This window comes from Mesoplodon mirus, assembly GCF_964341445.2.
Source record: "Mesoplodon mirus genome assembly, chromosome: 1".
NCBI classification, from domain to species: domain Eukaryota; kingdom Metazoa; phylum Chordata; class Mammalia; order Artiodactyla; family Ziphiidae; genus Mesoplodon; species Mesoplodon mirus.
This window is the reverse complement of record NC_138976.1, coordinates 399,062-416,679: the sequence shown is the minus strand read 5'-3', so window position 1 is coordinate 416,679 and position 17,618 is coordinate 399,062. Positions and strand designations below refer to the sequence as shown.

General features: G+C 54.7%; 1 protein-coding gene across 6 annotated transcripts in view; it reads left to right on the top strand.

Annotated features, from left to right (window-relative positions):
• Positions 1-17,618, top strand: part of EHMT1 (euchromatic histone lysine methyltransferase 1) — a 145,654-nt gene that overhangs the window by 95,454 nt on the left and 32,582 nt on the right. For all 6 annotated transcript variants that reach the window (XM_082638810.1, XM_082638809.1, XM_082638807.1 and 3 more), the window contains exons 9-15: positions 1,996-2,127; positions 4,077-4,222; positions 10,463-10,606; positions 11,390-11,616; positions 13,356-13,529; positions 14,667-14,749; positions 16,094-16,200. In XM_082638810.1, the coding sequence (XP_082494936.1) occupies positions 1,996-2,127; positions 4,077-4,222; positions 10,463-10,606; positions 11,390-11,616; positions 13,356-13,529; positions 14,667-14,749; positions 16,094-16,200 (1,013 nt within the window). The remainder of the gene's footprint in view (positions 1-1,995; positions 2,128-4,076; positions 4,223-10,462; positions 10,607-11,389; positions 11,617-13,355; positions 13,530-14,666; positions 14,750-16,093; positions 16,201-17,618) is intronic.

Sequence of the window (17,618 nt, the reverse complement as noted above, 5' to 3'; positions counted from 1 at the left end):
ACTAAAAGCTTTAAAAACTGTTTGCTGAAGTCTAATTTATGGATTGTTTTCTTTTGAACTTCATGCTTTTCACGATCTCAGAAATCTTCGACTTAACCAACCCACGGCACAAAGGTTTTGTCCCATGTTTTCTTCTTGCAGGTTTATAGTTAGCCCGTACATGTGGGCCTCTGACCCACTTTGAGTGTGTGAGTGTGTGTGTGTGCTGTTGGGCAGCTCACTTGTTTGCCTGTGCAGTTCCAGCTGTTCCAGCACCATTGGTTGCGTTGACGTTTCTCTCTTCACTTCACCTTCCGAAACGTTGTCGACAGTCGCCGTACGGCCGTTTCTCTCTTCACTTCACCTTCCGAAACGTTGTCGACAGTCGCCGTACGGCCGTTTCTACACTTTCTAGTCTGTTTTATTGATTGATTTTCCTCTATACCAGCACCGCAAAGCTGCAGGACGTCTTTCGGTCTTGCACAGTCATTTTAGCGTTCTTCTAGATTCCCCTGATAGAAAAGCAGGTTTACAGGGCTGTCCCTGAAATGCGAAGGGCTGCTGGAGGCCCATGTGAGGCAGTCAGTTTCAGACTGGAGTCAGGTGGCTGGTGGGGTTTGTTGACCCACCAGGCACACGTGTGTGTCCCGTTCACTCATGTTTCCTTGTCTCTCAACCAGGAATCATCGGCCAAAATCAGAATACTCCGTGTGGTTTCTGCTGTCGGCTGACAAAAGCCTTTGTAGATCCAAGACTAAAAGTTGTTTTGGGTAGAGGCTTCATCTTCACCATCTTGTGTGTAATGTGTAGAATGCCTGCCTAAATAATTAATTTTTAAAATTTTATTTATTTATTTATTTATTTATTTTTGCGGTGCGCAGGCCTCTCAATGTTGTGGCCTCTCCTGTTGCGGAGCACAGGCTCCGGACGGACGCGCAGGCTCAGCGGCCATGGCTCACGGGCCCAGCCGCTCCGCGGCATGCGAGATCCTCCCGGACCGGGGCACGAACCTGTGTCCCCTGCATCGGCAGGTGGACTCTCAACCGCTGCGCCACCAGGGAAGCCCTAAGTAATTATTTAAATGGGAGTTTGAATTTTATTTCCTCCTGTAAAGTGTTTAAAATCGCACAAAGGCTACTCAGTTCCTCAGATAGGTGATGATTTCTCGCTGGTGGTTGGCTCCTTCCTGTCTGAGATCTAGGTTGAGACTGTGGCCTGAATTCAGAGTCTTTGGGCACCAAACCTCTCTGTGTTATGGCTCGTTCATTTCCCATCTTTGAATAATGTCGATGACAAGTATTTGAAACTTGGCTCTGAACTATGGGCATTTGCCCTTTGCTGGTGGTGTTATTATCCTGTGTAAATGCATGTTTTCACAGGCTTCCTCAGTGAAATGCCCTTAGAATGGCAGTTACCCGGGTGGGCCTCCTGGGACTTGTGGACAGGAGCCCCCTCCCTTGACGGGCTCCTCACTTACACACATTCCTCTCCTTGGCCTGTTCAGATTGTGTTGCCCTTTGGTGGTGGGTGATGTGCTTCGTAAACCCCCTTCTCACAGGAGGACGCTCCCTGCGGCCCTGCAGCCTTTCCTTGTGGATCCTGCAGCCCAGGTGTCTGAGGCTGGGCTGGTTCCACAGCAACGCTGCACGTCTGGGGCTTCTTTAGCTGCTGTACATCAGCTGGTCTTTCAAAGCCGCCATTCAGATTTTACTCTTGTATTCACAGAACGTATGTGCACGACGTTTTTATGTGTCCTTGATTATTTGATCAGCTTTTATCTAGCTGGTGTGTTTGTAGAGAAAGGTGTTTCCACATGCCCACACCTTTGCTTTCCTCGACATGGCTGCCCTCTCCCCAGGGAGGTCGTGCGGAAATGGGAACCAGCAGAAGTGCAGGATGGGGGCCCGGATGCTGTGTGTGTTTGTTGTCTGAGTGGCTCGTGAGCATCCCATGGCGCCTCCCATGGGTCGCGAGGCCCCTGCACACTGTGTTTGACGTGTGTGCCTTTGAACGCAGGTTCCGAAGCGTATGCGTCGTCTTCAGGAAGCGCAGAGCAGATGGCACCCAGCGACGGCACGGGGTACATGGAGGTTTCGCTGGACTCCCTGGATCTCCGAGTCAAGGGCACGCTGGCCTCCGACACAGAAGGTGAGTGCACGCGTGGCCAGGGCCAGCTGGCGGGGGTGGGGGAGGGCGCGTTTGGTGTCGAGTGGGCAGGACACCGGGCCAGTGTGCTGTGTCCCTGTGGCGCTCTAGTAAGGCGGCCCCAGGGGTCGGGTGCAGTTGCCCACCAAGGTCAGGAGTCCTGCGAGCCATGCGTGTTTATATGGGGCTCCCCGTGGGAGGTGACCCTGTGCCCTGGCTGCATGCAAGTGGCGTCGTTCTGCACAACGTGGCTTTTTTACGATCCCTGATTCCAACAATGTTGGTGGAAATGTGTCTTCTCGTCGGTGTTGAGCTGGTGGTGCCCCATGGTGGCATATCTGGAGCCGGGCCTTGAAGTCCCTGGCACTGAAGCTCTGGGGGTCCTTGGCTCTGGGGCTGGGGCCACACACTCCTCGCTATCTGAAAATCTTTACCAGTGGATATCAATTAATAGCTGTTTGGCTCTTTTGAAAAATTTCTTTGAAATGAAACATGCGGAAAATGTAAAATCCCTGTTACTTACACACCATGGATTTTGCTGCTGTCGGGGTTTAACCAATCATTCTTTAAAGAACAAATAACCGGCTTTTAGTGTTTTGAACACTAGAGGACTTTTGGTTTACTTGTTTAGTTTAGGAAATCACATCTTTAGCTTAAGACGGAAATCGTAGGCTTGTGTGTCGGAGAAGTAGCCGCTCTTCTTGCTGTACACAGCAGAAACCCTCTCCAGTCATCACCTCATGCCTTCCTTCCCGATGAAGTGACGTCTGTGTTTACTGTTTGTAAACCTGCTCTTAGCTTTGTCTCAGGAAGGTGCCGACTTGGACGCCAGCAGGAAGTAGTGCTCGTTTTACCACATTGCCTGGGGTCAGAGGTGAGAGGGCAGCACAGCAGGGGCGCCTGCTGCCCCTGTCTGTTGTCTGAGCTGAGCCCCGGAGGGTGAGGGAGGTGGCCTCTGCCTTTAATGTGTGTGTTCAGCTTCTGGTAAAAGTAAGGGCCACGCTGGGGGGAGCCCCTTGGAGGAGGAGGAGAGGCTGTGGGGCGCCATGTAAGGTGCTTCCCTGAGGGTGTTCCCTGGATTGACAGCCACCGTTGGAGGGACCCGTGGATGTGTCAGCGCTTTGGAAGGACGAGTCAGGTCCCCCAGTTTTGTGTGCATTTAGTGCTAGGGTTCCAGACCCTCTAGGCGGGCAGCTGTGGGGCCTGAGGCTGGGCAGGAGGGCAGGGGGCCTGGGGCTCCTTGGAGAAGGGCCATGTGACCTGGATGGGTGCGGAGGGTGGGGACGGGTCCTGGTTCGTGGGGGTCCAGGCGAGCCGGCCTGCCATGTCTGTAGGGACCCCCGCTTACCCTACACCCCTACTTCGTTGCACGAGAAGGAACATGAAACGCGCCTTCCTTTGGAAGCCGTGGCTGGGTCAGGGGGTCTTTCTGGCCACTGGCCTCTGTCCCTACTGCAAGCCGGCCTAGCCGCGGGCTGCCTTCCTCCCAGTGCTGCCTGCCTTGCCCGGCCTGTAAGTCGGGTCAGGCGGTAATGTGCTGCGCCCAACACTTTCTTCGTGATCCTGGTTTTCTTCTTCGTGTTCCCCACTTCTTTCCTCCTTCGGCCTAATGAGCAGGCTCTTTGTGCTGTTGTAGTGGGTGAGGAACGCTCTAGGTGATCAGGAGACAGGCTGCCTCCAAACCCTTTCAGCTTGAACCGAACGTTCGCTTCGTGGCTGCAATTCTAAAACCAAGTGACGAAGACAAGCGCTTTCTGGCTGGGAAGCATGTGGGAAACGAAGTCCCAGGCGGTCTGGCTCCTGGACCTCGGCTCCTGGGCGGCTGCCTGCGGGCGTGTCTGCAGGGACTGTGTCCGTGCTTTCTTGCCCTGCGGAGGTGGGGGGGGGGGCGGGGCCGAGTGTAGCAAAGCTCTCTGGGCTGTGGCGGCGACACGCATTGTGTGTGACCGCAGGGCTGGCCAACGGTCCCGACGTAGGCGAGACGGACGGCCTTCAGGAGGTGCCCCTCTGCAGCTGCCGGATGGAGACCCCGAAAAGCCGGGAGATCACCACCCTGGCCAACAACCAGTGCATGGCCACAGAGAGCGTGGACCACCAGGTGAGCGGGTTTGCGTTCCTGTGCGAGGGGGGCCCCGGCCGGCAGCACCGGTGCTGCTCAGGAGGACGGTGCTGTGTGCGCGGCCGGGCAGGAGTGGTGGTTGGGAGCCGACACGGCTGCAGGCGCTGCTCCGCTGAGGTCACGCTTTCCCAAAGGCTCTTCTACTTTGCTGTGAACTCGGACGTGGATGGGTGAGAGGCAGAGCTGCACCTGAGGTTGCTCGCAGCCCCTCCACAGGCCCCGTCCGTCCCCTTCTTTAGAAGGGCTGTCCGTGACAAAAGCGTTACAGTTGACCTCTGAACCTGCTGCTCGGCGTCCGAGCCGCCAGCACGTGGGTCTGTCCCACTCCGCTCGCTCGGCTTCGAGCCAGCGTTGGGCACTTGTCTCCTGTAACAGAAGGAACAGTAATTCCCACTATCACGTGACGCCTAGCTGGTGGTCAGACGGCTGTGTTCTCTGCTCTGGCTGGATCCGGGTGGGTTCTGCCCACCCTCCTGCGGCCCCGCCACTGGCCCGGGGCCGGTCATTCCCTTTAGTTCCCGAATCTTAGGGCTGGAGGTCGGAGCTCGTCCAGGTGCTGAGATTGTCACTGCGTTCCGGCCGGCCTTGGTGGGGGCACTGTGAGGTCGAGTTCCTGCCCTCGGTCCATCGTCCGGTGAGAGGTTGCGGGGTGGCGGCTCCACGGTTCTCTTGTTCCTCCTGCAGTGACTCTCCGGTGTCTCTGGAACAGAACTTCCTCACCATCTGGGGCTGTTTGTGCCCCTGAAACATGCTTCATCCTGCATTCTCAGAACAACCAGTGACTTCGTGGTCTCTTTTGCTGCTCTTCCGAGTAACTAGTCGGTGCCTTGACGCCATCCGGGGCCCCTCCCACCTGCTCCCCCAGGTTCATCTTAGGAACTCACGGTCTTCTCTCTTTTCAACCTGTTACATATAAAATTTTTTGTTGTAAAATGAAATACAAACCCAGAAAACAATACAAGACAAATGTTCGGCCTGATGAGTCTGTCTAGGGTGGGCACTCTGGTAACCATTTCCCAGGGTCAGGAAATGGGATTGTCCCCAAATAGCTGCCGCCCGGCTTCTGCTTTCTAAATGGTTTCACCAGCCGTACAGGTGTCCCTAGACGCTGTTGCCCATTTGTCCTTTGTCTTCCTTTCCCTTTATGTGTGGAACAGCCGGGCCATTTGACCCCGTGGTCTGAGCAGTGGCTCCCATGCTCACGGGGCCTCCAGCGCCTCTGTCTGCAGTTCATACAGAGGTGGACCTGGCTCAGCCGAGGGGAGTTTAGTCCAAGATAAAGGCTCGTGATATCTGGTTGCCTCTCTTTTTCTGATGTTGGCAGCTGTTGAGTCTTCATGCCTGTATTTATTAATTCATCAGAGGTTCCAAAACGGTGATGTTGTGTCGCTTACTGCTCATTTCCTAGCTGGGTGGCTTCATAAAGAGCCCCGTCATCTCGTCTGCTCTTTTGTTACCCAGCAGAACATCTCAGAGGAAGGGCCTCGCTGGTGCTTGAGCCTTTCTCTTTATTTCCCAGTCGTTCAGGTAATGAAGTTGTTCTCTGTCATCTTCTGAGGTTGGCCAGCTCTTACTTTTAAACTATCGTTATGAACTCATGTGTTTGAGCAGATTTGACGGGTTCTGATCTTTGTATTGTTGTTGCCGTTATTATTACTATTATTATTATTAGTTTTTTGAAGCTTCGCCCCCCACCCCCACCCCCACCCCTTGGCCTGCAGGACCCTCTTCATATTGGACTCTTTTAGGGGATATGCATGGTCAAAACTGTTTTTATAACGATACTAAGAAGTTAAGTGCCTTTTCACTTACTCTTTCACAGAGTGTACAGTGGCATTTTGTACGTTTGCAAGACCTGTATAACTCAGGGAATGAGTGATTTTCATGGTGTTACAAAATCGTTCACAGTGCAAGACACATGGATGGATTTTAGTTTAAAGGTACTAAACTTGTGGACAGTGGATTGAGATTTTTACATTGCAGCAAATCTTTTGAGAAACTACCCCTTGTAGAGTTTTGCTGTGGTGTCAGAGAAGAACGTCCACATTTGTCTGCTCTGAATGCAGAAGCAGATATGAGGTTCATCTGTCTTATTAAACCAGATATTAAAGAGTTTTGTGAACAATATAAAACCATGACATTTCTCATTAACTTTTTTTTTTTTTTTTTTTTTTGCGGTATGTGGGCCTCTCACTGTTGTGGCCTCTCCCATTGCGGAGCACAGGCTCCAGACACACTGGCTTACGGGCCTAGCTGCTCCGTAGCATGTAGGATCTTCCCGGACCGGGGCACGAACCCGTGTCCCCTGCATCGGCAGGCAGACTCTCAACCACTGCGCCACCAGGGAAGCCCTCATTAACTTTTTTAAAAGTACTTTTTAATTAAAATACATTCTTTACATGATAGGTTTATTGCTATTTTTAAATAAATTAATATTTTAAAATTTTCTCTCTTAATTTCTAACATGGTAAATGTTAATAGACGTACCCCATTTGGACAAAAGCTCTTTGGGACCTTTGGTAATTTTTAAGAATATAAAAGAACACTGAACCCGGAGATTTTGAGAACCACTGTTCTTGATTTTCTCTTTTCTTCATTTCTCTTGTCCCTGTCCTGCTCACTTTCAACTCAGCTTTGTCCTGGTGTCCTCGTGCCCCAAGCTAGAAGGGGTCCAGGCAGGTTGGGTTTAAGGGTTCCTGGCGGCTGGCCCGCACTGGCCCCAGGTCTTAGGCAGCCCCAGACTTGCTGGGATTGGGCAGGGTCTCTCCCAGGTCGCCTGCTCTTCTCAGCCCCAGGGAGGACCTTTTGGTATCTTGGTTCTCACCTGTCCTTGGGTCCACAAGACACTGCCTCGCTGTGTCCCTCTTCCCCCATCCTCCCCCCTCCTCCTGCCCAAGCACCAGCGTCTAGCAGGCCCACCCTTACCCATTTGCATCCTGCGGCCTTTGGTTTTGAATTAAGTGTTGTCTCTGGGTTTTGGTTTTGCTGTCTAGTTGTTCTGTTTTTTTGTGGGATTCCAGGAAATTCTTAAGCTGCTGCTATTTTCCCAAAAATATTTTTTCTCTTTCGATGCTCAGGTTGCCTCGGCCTTAGCTGGCAGCGGCCCCTCAGAGCGAATAGCTCCTTCATCCTGTGTCTCCTTCCCATCAGCTTTATTGAGGCATAATTCACACACTTGAGGTCACCTTTCTGCGTGTGTGTCTCTGAGTCACATGAGTGACTCAGATCACACGAGTGACACGTGTGACAGATGCACACGATCGTGTGACCAACACGCTCCTCTGATTTCTGTGTGAGGGAGGGGTGTCGACTCTTCAGCTCGGGCCGTTTTTATGTGACTCCTGTCTTCCCTTGGGGATTCGGGGTGTCTGGTGCTGACACAGGACACCCCCCACCCACCACCCACCCCCCCGCCGCTGGACCTGTGCTGCCTGTATGTTTGGAGGTCTCTTTAGACAGCATGTCCTGCACAGGGCCTGATAGTCTCCGTCTTCCCAGTGGTGTGTTTGGAGCATTCCCATTGCACTTATCAGGGTAGGTGGGTTACAGTGTGACATCTTAATAGTGCTAAGAATTATGCCATCTGTTCTTCCTTTTTCTTCATTTTCTGCCTCTTGGATTGAATTCCACCCCCCGCCCCCCCGCTGCGCTGGGTCTTTGTTGTGGCTCACAGGAGCGCGTGGGCTTAGTTGCCCCGAGGCATGTGGGATCTTAGTTCCCCGGACAGGGATCGGACTCGTGTTCCCTGCATTGGAAGGTGGATTCTTAACCACTGGACCACCGGGGAAGTCCCAGGTTGAAATTTTTTATGATTCCAATTTATTCCACTGTTGGCTTTATTTTTTACGTATTTTCCTCACGTTTTCAGCAGTTGCTCTGGAGTTTGTAACATACATCCTTAGTTTATCACGGTCTTGCTTGAATTGATATCATACCACTTAACATGTAATGTAAGACTCTTACATGCGTGGGCCCAAATCCTGTCTCCCATCTTTTGTCATATGTTTCAGTTTCATATATGCTATTATTTTTGTACATACTCATCTTTTAGACTGAGTAACCGTAATCGTCTCTCGTTTCCCTTTATTTAAACTGCATCCAGAGCGTTCTTTCTCCGTTCCGATCTGATTTCTCTCTGATACCACAGTCCCTGTGCTCGAGGACCCTTCCCCCCGTAGTACAAGTCTGCTCATAATGAATTCTCTTTTGTTTGTTTGAAAAAGTCCTGTTTTGCTTCCAATTTTGAGAGACACTTTGATGGGTACAGAATTCTGGGCACTTAGAGACATCGGTCAGTGTTGCCGTCCAAAAGTCCTGAGGAGAGGCCACGGCTCTTGTCGCTGTGGTCCTCTGCGCTGACCTCTGAGGCTGAGGTGTGGGGTTGTGCTGCTCTCTCTTGGTGTTTGTCCTCTTTAGGTTTCTCTGAGCTTCTTGGACTTGTACCTGGTGTCTCTGTTTTCCTAGAAAATCAGTTCCTGCCCGGCGGCTCTTTATTTTTTCTCTTTCCAAAACCAGTCACTCGACGTGGGCTCATGGGATGTCATCTCACAGCTGATGGGGGCTCCACACTTGCATTCCCTTCCCATTTTGGGGTCCGACGGTTTCTGTTGACCTTCCTCCTTGCTGAGTGTACTTGAGCCAGTCAGAGGCCTCCACCTGTGTCTCCTGACGGCCTCGCGGGTCCTGGTGGTGGTGGTGGGCGTCCTGGTGGCTGTTTGTTTCCCCCCACCCGCTGCTGGAGATCCTGAATGTCCACGACGTGGGCTGCGGGTGGGTCTCAGGGTCCCTCCCCACAAGCAACCCTTGGCTCTTTTTTTTTTTCTTTTCCGATACGCGGGCCTTTCACTGTTGTGGCCTCTCCCGTTGCGGAGCACAGGCTCCAGACGCACAGGCTCAGCGGCCATGGCTCACGGGCCCAGCCGCTCCGCGGCACGTGGGATCTTCCCGGACCGGGGCACGAACCCGTGTCCCCTGCATCGGCAGGCGGACTCTCAACCACTGCGCCACCAGGGAAGCCCGTTTGGCTCCTTTTACTTTTCCTCCTGGGATTTTCTCCATGTTCTCAAATACCTGCTTTCTACCCTCCTTTCCTGACCTCTCCTTTGAGGTGTTTTCTGAGGGCTCTTACTGTGGGAAGGGTGCCCCCGCCCACCCCCCGGACCGCGGTCTGCATCTGTCTGTCCCTCCCTCCGTCGATCGAGGTGGGAGCCTCTTTGCTGTTTTCGTGGAAGCGCCCACAGCTGAGCCAGGGGTTTCCTCTCCTGAGCAACCTTTCCTTTTTCTCAGACTTAGTAATTACCTCGTTTCTCATTGTTTTCTTTGTGCCTGTTACCGATTCCACCCCAAACTGATGGACTTGCTCACTTTGTAGGGTTTTCGGACACATCGGTCCCTCTCAGCAGGGGGTGCATTGCCTCAGCAGCTCCTTGAGGGAGGTTCCTGGGGGGAAGGTCTGGGCCGATCCTCTCCTGTCGCTGCGGCTTCACGGGCGCAGTTTCCTCTCAGGTCCTGGTCACATCCCCGTCTGCTTTGGGCCGTCCGCGTCTCGGGAGCCCCGGCCCCCGCTCTGGGTCCTCTCTGTGGAGCCTCCAGCCTTCTCACCTCTTCTCCACTTTCCACATTTTTGACTTTTTGCTTTACTTTAGAAAATTCCCTCTGTCTCCCAGCGCTTCCATGGAAATTTCACTTCTCCCTCCTATTTCTGGTTCTGAGAGCTTGTTTTTGTTCCCCTCCTTGTGGCCTCCTGTTCCAGCCTCAGAGCCGCCTGGGCCCCCTTCCTGGGGGCATTGGCCCCATCCCCCCCCATCTCTGGGCTCCATGGAGTCTCTGAGAATGGGCTCCCTTGAGGAACAGGCGAGGAGGAAGCCGGGGCTGGGGGCGCGTCGCCCACCCCAGCTGCCAGGAGGCGAGGTCCTTGTTGGAAGGCGCCGGGCGACAGCGGGCACGGGGGGGCCGCCCGAGCGCTGGTGGGTCCTGCGGATTCTCTGCGCTCCCCACTGCTGGCCGTGCCGCCTGGCATGTGTCCTGCTCCCTTCGATGCCCCAGCCCCCAGCCCAGGCTGTTCTCCTCATGCGGCCGCCGTGACCCCCGGTCCGTGAACTGGCGGCACAGCCCCTCATCACGTTGCGGAGGAGCCGGCCGCCTTCCTGCTTTGATTTCCTGACCCCGCCCCCCGCCCTGTGGCACGGCAGCGGCTGACCCGGTCTCGCCTGATTGCAGCTGGGCAGGTGCACGAACAGCGTGGTCAAGCATGAGCTGATGCGCCCGTCCAGCAAGGCGCCGCTCCTGGTGCTGTGTGAAGACCACCGGGGCCGGATGGCGAAGCACCAGTGCTGTCCTGGCTGCGGCTACTTCTGCACCGCCGTGAGTGCCCGGCTCCCTCTCTCCTGCAGCTGGCCTCGGGGGCACCTGGGCCCCCGGCTCCCTTCCTGCCGCTCACGTGTCTACCTAGGCAGGGCCGACTGGCCCTCCGCTGCGTCCTGCTCGCCAGTGCCTCCGGGATCTTCTCCATCAGTGACTTCATCCGCAGATGCTCACGTGGCTCACACGGCCCTTACTTGGTCTCTGTGTGGCCCTTTGTGCTCCTGGGCCCAGAGCCTTTCCCCGAGGGGCTTCTTCGGACGTCACGCCTGTGTGCCCTCCCCATCCTCATCATCCTTTTCTGCTTCTGCTGAAAAGAGGTTCCTGGGGAGAGTGCTGCTCTGGCTGCTCCTCACCCCAGAGCCCTGGCCTGAGGTCGGGTTGCCTGAAGGGCGTGTTGTCGGGCGCTCTCTGCCAAGGGCTGTTGGCGGGACCTCCCTCCTTGGGCTTTTGCTTCTGGGAGTCTCTTCCCGAGTGTGTCTTCCGTGGGTCCGTCTTTGGACTTATATGCAGCCCGTCCCCTGGTCAGAGCAGCTGGAGAGTGAGGCCTTGGCCTCCTCGGGGCGTGGGGATGGGGCTTTTCTCTCCTTCAAATAGCACGTGTGTGGACATGCCTTGGGAGGGGCCCCGTGGACACAGGGCATGATTTCTTCTCACCCGGAGAGGGGCTGGGAGTCCCCCGGGCTCTGGCTTCCTGCCCCCACACAGAGCTCAGTTCTGGGCTTTGCTTGCTCTTCTGCATATTAGCCCCAATTAAAAGAAGATTTCTCGCCTTCCTGTTTTTAGGGTAACTTTATGGAATGTCAGCCCGAGAGCAGCATCTCTCACCGTTTCCACAAAGCCTGTGCCTCTCGCGTCAATAATGCCAGTTACTGTCCCCACTGTGGGGAGGAGACCTCCAAGGCCAAAGAGGTGACTATCGCAAAAGCAGACACGACCTCCACCGTGACGCTGGCCCCCGGGCAGGAGAAGAGCTCCACAGTGGAGGGCAGGGCCGACACCACCACAGGCAGGTACGGCGTCCCCCGAGCCCTCAGGGTTCACCTGACGATGCCCGTCTTTAATTGTTGCTGACGTCGTCCGACTTGCCAGCGTCTGTCTCCCAGCTGGCCCACGCTCGCTGTGATCTCTGACACGTGAGGCTATGAGGCACGCTGACTTCCGTTTGCTCACTGCCACTGTGCACACGTCTCTTCTGCACTCAGTGTAGTTTTGTACATTTCTTTGCCTGTTTCTGAACCAGTATCACACCATCCTAATTGATGAGGTATCACAGTATTTTCGGTCGAAGCATAGTACTCCCATGGGTAGCTGTTAGTATACACCTGAAACATCGGTCCCTGTGCGTACTTGTCCCTACCCACGTGTACCTGTGCGTGCCTGTCCCTACACATCTGTACCTCTGTGTACCTGTCCCTACCCATCTGTACCTGTGTGTAGTGTATGATATGAAACATTAGTGTCAGCTGTTGTAACATCTGTACCTGTGCGTGCCTGTCCCTACCCATCTGTACCTGTCCCTACACATCTGTACCTGTGTATGCCTGTCCCTAAACATCTGTACCTGTGTGTACCTGTCCCTACCCATCTATACCTGTGTGTAGTGTATGATATGAAACATTAGTGTCAGCTGTTGTAACATCTGTACCTGTGTGTGCCTGTCCCTACACATCTGTAACTGTCCCTACACATCTGTACCTGTGTGTGGTGTATGATATGAGACATGAGCGTCAGCTGCTGTAGTCTGCTTTTACTGCTTCATGTTTTGGATGCCCTAGCTGAACACAGGAAAAACAGTTTTTAAAAGAGAAGGATTGATATTGGAAACATATAATTTTCTTCTCAAAAGTATTCAGTAGAAATAGCTGAAGAACTCATAAAGCTAAATGGAGTCAGTCAGCCAGAGGATCAGGTAAGAAAAGGTGTCAGAAGCCTCGTCCCCACCAGCGTGTCCAGCTAGAAGCCAGGGTGATGGAGAGAGAGCCTTTCAAAACAGCAGCAAAACCCGTACCCTACCTAGGAAGAAGCAAGCGATACCACACTGATAAAAAAGGAAACTATAAAACTTCACTGAAGGTCATTTAAGAGACTCGAATTGTAGACATTCAAAACTGAATATTGGAATGGTGTCGACTCCTTCATATTATTCTGTATTAATCGTATTACTCTATAAATTAAATGACTTTTTTTTTTTGCGGTATGCGGACCTCTCACTGTTGTGGCCTCTCCCGTTGCGGAGCACAGGCTCCGGACGCGCAGGCTCAGTGGCCATGGCTCACGGGCCCAGCCGCTCCGCGGCATGTGGGATCTTCCCGGACCGGGGCACGAACCCGTGTCCCCTGCATCAGCAGGCAGACTCTCAACCACTGCGCCACCAGGGAAGCCCTAAATTTAATGATTTTTGAGTCAAAATTCCAAGGTGTCCCTTGCGTTGGGAGGGCAGTGGACTTTAGATTCAACCTGAAGTTCATTCACTAAAGCATATTTGAACATTTGGCCAAAAGTCCTGGGAAAGCCGCCCTCACTTCTGAATGCCCTTTTTCTCTCGGATTTGATTCTGAGTATGGGCTCTTCCCTCCAGGGGCTGAGCAGACAGATGGTCGGTGAACCTGAGGCCATTTTCACTCTCAGAAGAGCAGCTCAGTTGGAGGGTCCGAGTGAATCATGTTTTGTGTTTTCATTGGTTTCCACAAGAAGGGAGAGTTCCACGTCTCTAAAACTCAGAATTCCACTTATTTCTTCCTCCCCAAAGCACTGCTGGACCCCCGCTCTCAGAGGATGACAAGCCGCAGAGTACAGCCCCCCAGGTGCCCGAGGCCTTTGACCCCATGGGGCCAGCCGGGCTGGGGAAGCCAGCGCCCGGCCTCTCCCAGGGACCCGGGAAGGAAACCCTGGAGAGCGCGCTCATCGCCCTGGACTCGGAGAAGTAAGGCCTGGCCCAGCCGTGCCCTGGCCTGGCGCTCCCTTCCTGCAGACTCCTCCCCTCCGTGTCCTCCTGCATGAGTCAGCTACCGGCACTTCCGCACGCGTCCTTGTCCCCCTGCAGCGTCCGGTGCTGGCCAGGGCCACAGGTCCCAGCTGTCTGTGCCCCCAGGGCCATGGCATTCCCAGGAGGTTGCGGAGGCCTTCCTTAGGTCTCCTGCTAACATTGGTCATCAGGACCGTGCACCTTCTTTTCCATTATTTTGGGAAACGATGGCAGGTTGTTGTCCGTTACACTAAGAGCAAAGTGATCCTCTGAAGGCATAGCGAGGACAGTCCTGGGAGGCTCTGGCACACGTTTCCCTGGACATGTTGACCATGGCTCTGACCTCAGGACGTTAGAGCCAGTGCCACTCTGTGGCTCCTCGTCTGTGAAAGGGGAGTTTGGAGCAGGTGGCCCCTCGGTTGTCCCTGCGGCTCCCATTACTGCAGCCCACCTGTGGCTCTGTAGGAGGGCCTGGTGCCCTGACCCATGACCCCACAGGTGTCTACTGGTCATGGGGTTCCACGGTCAGGGCTCCGGACAGGCCGCGCGGCTCCCTCCCTCAGAGCTTCACCTTCCTGTCTTGCTTCTCGGGAAGTTGTAGTGTTTGGGACACGTTCCTGAGTCCCCACGGCTCTTTCTTTGTCCGCCTCCAGCCTGGTCTCTGGCCCTGGTCTTATGGTGACTGTCCGGTCCCCTGCCCTACTCACCGGGTCCAGACTCTGTACTGTGAAGAGGGTGGGTGTAGCTGAGTGTGACACGCTGCCTCCACCACCTTGGGGGGTCCCTTGACCTCATGCTATAGAGAAGCAGCTCGCTCTGTGCCCTGCACAGAATGCAGAACCTCAGGAACCATTCCCGTGCTGTGGGTGAAGGAGATGGTCACTAATTTTGGTTATTTTTACTGTGAGATGCCTGGTGGGTATGGCGTCCTTGACCTTGAGGCTGGGCAGGTGGGCCCAACCCAGGCCTTCCCAGCCTGCAGGTGCCGTGTGTGTGTGTGTGTGTGTACGTGCGTGTGCGCACACGCGTGTGTGTATGGTGCATGCGTGTGTGTGTGTAGACTGTGCTCACTGCTGTCTCGTGCTCTCTCCGCAGACCCAAGAAGCTCCGCTTCCACCCGAAGCAGCTGTACTTCTCGGCCCGGCAAGGGGAGCTACAGAAGGTGCTGCTCATGCTGGGTAGGTGGCCGCATCTGTCAGCGCCTCTCGGTGACTGTCCACCGTGTCCTGCTCTGTCTGGTTTCTCTGGTTGGTGCACACAGGCCGCCCCTGGTGTTCAGCCCGTTCACAGTGTTCATGCTCAGTCACGGCAGTGGAAGTATTCTCTAGGAATTCCTCGTTTTGTTTTTTTTTGGTATGGGTCTTACTTGTGGCACATGGGATCTTTGTTGCCTGCGGGCTCTTAGTTGTGGCCTTCGTGCGGGATCTGGTTCCCCGACCAGGCATCGAACCTGGGCCCCTGCACTGGGAGTGCAGAGTCTTAACCGCTGGACCGCCAGGGAAGTCCCACGAACTCCCCGCTTTTAAACAGGAATTAAGTATGTGATTATTAGATGAAGAAGATATGTCGACTCCATGAAAGCAGAGTTAGCCAGCTGGGCTGTTGTGACGTGTGGATGGAGTTGGTGCCCTTGTGTGCAGGGTACAGCCCACCTGGCACTTGTGTTTTCAGTGTGTACCTGCCTTTGTGGGTTTTTTTTTTTTTTTTTGGTTTTTTTTTTTGCGGTTCGCGGGCCTCTCACTGTTGTGGCCTCTCCCCTTGCGGAGCACAGGCTCCAGACACGCGGGCTCAGCGGCCACGGCTCACGGGCCCAGCCGCTCCGCAACATGTGGGATCTTCCCGGACCTTGGCACGAACCCATGTCCCCTGCATCAGCAGGCAGACTCTCAACCACTGTGCCACCAGGGAAGCCCCTTTGTGGGTTTTTAACACCTGAAAACGTACTGGTCGGGTCCTTCCCAGCTCCGTCTCCTGCTGAGCAAGGGACAGCGCTTTGATTCTGAGCTCACAGCGTAGGTATGATTTCTCTGACTTGAAAAGGCTGATTAAGAATCCTTTTACTTGACGGTAAGTCAAGAAAGAAGCTTAACGGTTTGCTCTGAAAAAAACAAAGGTTTTATTTTATGTTGACCGAAATGGCGATTTTAATCATTTTCCTCGTGGACCTTGTGCGATGCTGAGTTCGCCTCGCCGCTCCGTCGTTGGCCTTGTAGCCCGTCTCCATTCCAGGCTGGGAGCTGTGCTCAGCAACCGCCTTCCCTATGGACCTGTCCTGGGGGTCCTGCTCCCTGTGGAGCATCCATCCTGGGGCCCCTCCACTCTCACGCTTGGTCCCAGGCCTGGGGACGGGAGACACGGGGGAGCCCAGAGTTAAATGAAGGTGTCTAGGAGGAGCGCAGGTGCTGGGGGTCTCTGACCACAGGCCTGCCTGTCGGTTCTGCCCGGAGCCTTGCCAGCCCTTGCGCCATCCCGGGCTCTGGGGGCTGCACCTGCAGTAACTGGCACCTCCTGTTTGTTTGCAGTTGACGGGATCGACCCCAACTTCAAGATGGAGCACCAGAACAAGCGCTCACCCCTGCATGCTGCGGCGGAGGCCGGCCATGTGGACATCTGTCACATGCTGATTCAGGTCAGATGCGGTCTTCTTGGGGCCACCAAAGCAAGACAGCCTGGCCTGGGTCCGGAGAGCCGGGCAGCCCAGTAGTGCCAGAGGCTCCCAGGCCCACCCGCCCTGGCTCTGACCAGTGCCCTCAACCCCTCCGCTGCCTCTCCTGCCAGTTACGCCGCCTCTGGTGATGACAGACTGCCAATTCGTTGTTTGACTTGTTTTAGTTTGTTTGGGTTTTTAGTGTCACCGACTTCTTGGCGTGGGAGGGGTTAGCTCAGGCATGCGCACATGCCTCCTCCTGCCCCCCCGCCCTGCACTGAGAGCTTGCGTTCCGTGGTCGTGTAAATGTGTCCTGGACACCCCGCCCCCCAATCCACCCCGAGCAGACAGACTGGCCCTGTGTCATCTGGGAAGCACATCCCCCACCCTCGGTGCCGCTGCTCTGGGACATCCCTCCCCTGGCCTGTGTTGGGGCCTCTGTTTCTCGGAGGCCACGTTTAAGCCAGGTGTTTATCTCTGGACCCTTCAGGAAATTTCCTTTCACCCGCGGGTCTGGGGTTTCCCCACGGCCCAGGTTCAGGTCTGGGAGATTTTCTGTCTGGGCTCCAGGTCCCTCTGCAAGCACCTGTGTTTACCTGCTGCAGCTTCTGGACTCGCACTCTGTCCCGCTTTTCTGGGCGGCGCTCTTGGCATCACCCTCGGCTCCTCTCGGGGTCTCGCCTGTGCTGCCACGTTTTTCTGTAGCCTCTGGGTCTTCCCACAGTGTTTGGAAGCTTTATACTGGTCTGTTCATTCTGGTCTTTCTTATTTCAGGTTTCCCTCAAATGCCTGGTGGATCCTGTTTGTTTGTAAAGGAAGGGACTGAAATGCCGGTTGTGGGCTCTTGGCTGGGGCCTGTCAGCTGGAGGTTTTTGTGTCGGGTGGGTTTCAGGATGGCTCTGTGTCTGGAGAGAGCCGTCCTCTGGGCATCTCTGTTGGGACCCTGGGCGGACACCCCCCTCCCCCAGGTCTCTTGTCTAGTCACAGCTGCTCTGTGTCACTGTCGGCCTGGAGTGTCTGCTTCATCCTCTTCTCACCTGTGCTGTGCGCACAGACTAAGATGGGATTGTATGAAGTGTGGAGCCTGCTTTTGCACTGGTGTTTTACAGTGGGGTTACCTGTTGGTTTAGATTTCTAACACCCGAGGCCCATTTGTCAGACCCCTCCCAACTTTGGCTCACGTCAGAGGCTCTGTTTGGACAGATCTCTTTATTTATTTATTATTATTATTATTTTGTGGTACGCGGGCCTCTCACTGTTGTGGCCTCTCCCGTTGCAGAGCACAGGCTCTGGACGCGCAGGTTCAGCGGCCATGGCTCACGGGCCCAGCCGCTCCACGGCATGTGGGCTCCTCCCAGACCGGGGCACAAACCCCCGTCCCCTGCATCGGCAGGCGGACT